The sequence below is a fragment of the Halyomorpha halys genome, unplaced genomic scaffold, assembly GCF_000696795.3.
Source record: "Halyomorpha halys isolate HHAL.00 unplaced genomic scaffold, Hhal_1.1 Scaffold4541.1, whole genome shotgun sequence".
NCBI lineage: Eukaryota > Metazoa > Arthropoda > Insecta > Hemiptera > Pentatomidae > Halyomorpha > Halyomorpha halys.
Window position 1 is genome coordinate 12140 of NW_027113255.1, and position 5571 is coordinate 17710.

At 26.2% G+C, this 5571-nt stretch overlaps 1 protein-coding gene across 1 annotated transcript in view; it reads left to right on the forward strand.

The window, feature by feature from the left end:
* LOC136796617 (uncharacterized) overlaps positions 1–5083 on the forward strand; it is a gene marked incomplete at its 5' end in the record, with an annotated part of 12606 nt that extends 7523 nt beyond the window's left edge. The window contains 2 exon segments of the mRNA XM_067050829.1: positions 1379–1581; positions 4087–5083. Coding sequence (XP_066906930.1) covers positions 1379–1581; positions 4087–4306 — 423 coding nt within the window.
* Between the last annotated feature and the right edge of the window lie 488 nt (positions 5084–5571).

Sequence of the window (5571 nt, forward strand, 5' to 3'; positions counted from 1 at the left end):
TTTTTTTTTATTTTTCTATTTTTTATTTATTTATTTATTTTATTAATTTTTTTTTTTTTACTTTTATCATCCCATAGGCGTTGATGACCAGAGGGTTTTACGCCTTTAAGCAACAATCAACAACAACAACTATGAAAACCTACTTTTTACTGTCATATCCTACATATTGTCATATCTGTAACTTCTGGCCTGATCAAAAAAGAATGGGCTTTCATTTAAACATCACAAATAAAAAATAATTCATAATAACCACAAATTGGAAAAGAGGACCTCTCATATTTAATTTAGAAAATCAATATTTTAAAAATATACATAAAGCATTACACTTTAAAAATAACAAAAATTAAGCTTTTAAACATCCTTTCCCTTTACAATGAGACTTTGATAATTTTTAAAGTTTTTTACCCAAACTATCAATTTTGGGTTATAACACTCATTTTCCTAATGAGCAATATGTTACAATATCACTTCTAATGGTTGCATTGTTTATAAAGAAAAAATATCAGGTCCAAGACTGGTTTTAGATGAGTATATGTGTTGCAGTTATTTAAATCATCAGATATTCTATTGTTATATATTGATAAAAGTATTTTGTTTTGGTTCTTGAAAGTAGTAACAACCCCTCAAGAACATTGTATTGGGTCATATTAGCCCAATGTGACTAGTTAAGGGTTAACTATGTTAGCACTAAAAAGCTTTTTTCATCATTATTTCTTTGAGGTATTAATTTTTGCAACCCATGAAAGCAATAAACAAACAGAAATACATAATTGTCAACAATAATAAACAGTCAGTGTCAGAAGTATTATTTGAATCATAATCAATATATTTTTTTATTATTTATTTATTGAAATTTATAATTGTATTTCATAAACAACTAGTAAATGCGATGAAGTATATTACAATGGCATGATATAGTCTCGTGGAGAATTTACCCATTGTAGATTCTAAATCATATTATTTTCCTTTTAATTATAATATATTATTTATGATACCACATTCATTTTAACCTTTTTATCTTCAAAGATTGATAGATATAAGATAATTATTAAACAGTAAAACCAACTGTTCACTTTCCCTTTTTTTTTTTTTAAATTGACTGTAAGTCAGTATTTTCAGTAACTGTCAGTACTAGATACTCATGAGATAGTATAACTTCTTCCAAATACAGTTAAATCACAAGCTATTTTTATCCTTACTGAGGTTGAAATTATTTTACTTCATGATGATCTAGTAATAAAACTGTTAATTGAAAAAAAAAAAATTAATTTTGAAAACTAACTTAACTGGCTTTGTAATTCTATATTATGTTTATTTCTATGAAAAAAAAATCAACTAACACTCATTAATATATTTAAAAATATATATATGTTAATAGGTGTTCCAAAAGATTCCAAATTCTTCTCACTTGCTGACCCATTATGATCCTTTTTACTCCCCTCTACTGTCACGCTTGGATGCAGTCTTTCAGCAACTTGGTACAACGAGTGAGGGCTGCAGAGAACGCCTCGTCTGTGACATGTACAGTAACCCTGCCAAATTCGCGCCATTTAGCAATCTTGTATCTGCTCAATTATCCAGGTAAAAATATATATTTTGTTAAACATATTACAACAGTTTTCATTATCTGTAATTGAGAAAGAAAATTTTAAGTGAATAGGTATTAGAAAAGCTATGTAATATTTCCTTGTTTTACTTACGATTATTTGTTGATTCCTTCATTCAGGATTAAAAGTTTCAGCTAAATTGTGAAAAATGAGGAGAAGAAAATAATCTTTATTCTGTTTGTTTTACCTCCAATCAGTAACCTTTTTAATCTGGCAATGCCAACAGCACATCACCTGTAACTGTGGATTGCCTTATATATATATATATATATTATATATGATGGAACCAGAGGTAGGTCAGTCCAATTAAACGTTCAAATTAACTGGGGACTAAAAAAAAAAATTTTTAAGCTTTAAATATACATAAGTTTGTTTTTGTTACATTAAAATGTAGATTTCATAGAAAAATTTCATATAATTCATTAGAAAATTATTGATATAATTACACAAATATATAAAGTAGTAATTTGTAAGGCAATTAACATGTAGAAACAACTAACTAACCAAAATGTATAGAAAGTAAAAAATAAAAAAATAATAGTATACAAAAACTATCTATCCATCACTGGACTATCTGTAGTATCACTATCACAATGCTAAGGGTTATATATTCATCAATGTACCAATTTTGGGAGGGAAAAACACCCTTACAACTTCTTACATATTTTATTCATAAACTGAATTATGTTTCAGGCCTCTAACTGTCCATTTTCAAGCCCAATATCTAAAATTATACATCAAATATTGTCAAAACTTTTAAAATAATGTATATTAATCACTCCACTAAATTACAATTTTTTAAAACATATTTTGTATTATTATAATTAAAAACATTTTTATTATAAACTAAAATATCATTAACATCTTTATAAAACTTAATGTTATCACATTAATAAAATTATCGTAAAACTTTTTAAAAATAGAATTGAGGGAAAGTCAAAAAAGAAAAAATGTTATAATATTTATAACTTTAATTATTTACTGCACCCTGCCCCGTCTAATGTTGTGACCTTTACCATGATATTTTTAATGTAAATATTGTTTTATCAGTATTCTCTCCCATAGCTACAAATTATTAATAGTAATTATGAATTATTAATAATTAATTTATTAATTATATCTACATAATGTTGGATGATTTCTTAAGTATTCATTTCATAATTTATAAAATTTATAATAGGCTTGATAATATAAATTTTCCTTTTTTTTTAAATCTTCAGTTTCATTTAAAATTTCTATATCACTTAAATCCAAAATTTTGGTTATTGCTTATGCAATGTATTGTTAGAGCTGTCATGTTAATATTTTTCAGTTTTTTACATTCATTAATTTAGCCTTCTTTTTAAATAGATTTTTTAAGTTCTTCAGTATATTTTGACACAATCTCAAAAGTTTCCTTTGTGGAGATGTGACTACTTTTCAGATTTTTCAAAGGTTCCTTCTATACCATTTTAGTTCAAATATTGTTTATATGATATGAGTAGATAGGAGAGCGGTTCAATTGAACTGACATTTTAGGAGAAATATTAACACTGTGCTTAACACTCTGCTGGTTTGGTGTCCCAGACATTGGACTAAGGAGGGTCCGATTACCCAGATAGCAAAAGTAGGATTAGTGAGAATTTATAGAATCTAACAATCCCGCAATATGCAGTAAAAAAAAAAAAAAATAAACTATTTTAGTTCTAATTACTATAATTTAAGAAATAATAATAATAAAATAAAATAATAAACAGTAGCACTTCAATTTCAAATTAGAATTGAAATAAACATTAGATTTTTATGAGTTTTTTTTTTTTTATGTTTGTTCATTTAATATAAAATGATAAGTGTCAATATTAATCTAAACATATTAAAAAACAATCAGAACCCCTTCTCAAAACCCAAATTCTATATATTTATAAAAACTGTTAATAATTTTTTTTTTTCATTCAAGTATATTCCTTTTTCTAATAACATTTTAGTTTATTAGGCATTTTCAAACCATTTATTAAACAAGTTTATGAAATAATATGATGAAACCTTGTTTAATAAATAATTTTAAAATGTTCGTATAAACTGTAACATATTTAAATGAAAACAAATTTTTAAAAAGGTTTTAGAAATAGAATGCAAGCTTAAAAATATTGTTTCTTGATCTGCTCAGATTAATATTATAAAATAGATTTTGTTCTTAAAATAACATATTTATTTTAACTTTTGCTTTGTTTCTTTGTGCCAGTTATACAGGGAATAGCACAGCTGAAGAAAAAGATAGGATTTGAAAATACGGAGAGTAGCATAGTTCAGCTAGAATAGTTTTCGAGTTATAACTATGACTAAAATAGTTGATGATCTTGTGAAATTATTATAATTATTATTATTAAGCAGTATAATTAATTTGTATCAACAATACTCTTTTAAATTATTGATACCACTGTATATATTGTGATATGCTGTACGAAACTTATACAGACTAATCATATATTATTTGTTTTAGGGAATTGAATGAACTAAGGAAGCCAAGCTCAGACAATCCAGAGATATTGCGGTTCTTCAGGTACATGAAGGCAGCCAAAGATGGTCAAGATGGCTCTACCTGTGAACTGGTACACAACAACTGCATTGCTCCAACCTCACTCCACGATGCCTCTCCCATGGTAACAACGTTCAATGATATCAACAAACTGGTACAAGCCAGGGCTCTGTCACTAGCGTGAAGAACTTATAGAGTCAGTAATGACTTTTCCCTGAAGGGCACTAAGGATTCAATATAAAAGAGTTCTTAATTAATGAGATGCTCAAGACTCCTAAATTTACAATATTTAGAGAGTATTAAATTATTGTCTTCAGTCATAAAGTGCAGATAATATAACTATAATTAATAAAGTGCAATGAAGTTTAAGTGTTGAACAATATAAAAAGTGTAAGATGACTTTTGACTTTATTTTTTTGGATCATGTTCGATTATTAATGCGATTGCAGAACATGATCTGTTATTAATTAAATTATTAATGATATGTGTTTATATGAAAAATTGATACATTTTAAGAAACATTGTTTACATCAAATTTATATCTGTTCATTTAATGTATTTGTCTGATGTAATGTGTCTAGTGTTTATTTTTTTTTAATATTTAAATTATGACGGAGGTACTCTGATTACCAGATTGAGCTGTAGGCTGATTTTCTGACAATCGACCTCAGCTGTACAATAATAAATTATTCAATTGTGTTGAGTGAATAAGATTTGTAGATTGCAAAAGATTCCTTGTTAGTTATCATAACGTTGATGGCCAATGAAGGATCTTGAATAGTTGGTGTTGGTCAGGGGCTGAACTGTATGTAAACAGTTACTTCTTAATTTATATTGTATGAATGATTGTATTTATAAGAGTGAATGTTGAAAAAATAGTTAATAATTATTCTCCATGTAAAAATAAATTATTTTTTGTAATACTTATTAAATAAATTAATTACTTCATTCATGTAGCATATTTAATGTTTCATTTCGAATTACTACTACATTATCAGAGAGTAAACCAGCTACTAGGACTAAGTATACTCCATTTTAAGACAACAATGAGGAAACACACCATTTTTAATGGTTTTAAAGTAAAGTAAAGATGGTTGGGGTGCGATCAATGAAGAACACTAATAAGTAAAAACTTAATTATTAGTGCTAACATTTCTGCCAGCATTTCAAGCCTTCAACAGGGCTAAGAACAAAAAATAAGATAACAAGCAATGAATAAAAGGATATACAAAATGATTAGAAAATAATTAACGTTATGGAGACATAAATAGTGTTAATAGACATGAATAGTTTAAGTTTTATAAGAAGATAAAGGCTGTATCAGAAGATTAAAATTAAAATTAAGTAAGAGGAAAGAACAAGTAACAAAATATATATGAAAATCTAGCTAGTAAAGATATGTATAAAATAAAAATTAATGAAAGAAGTAGGAAACAAAACATATATATA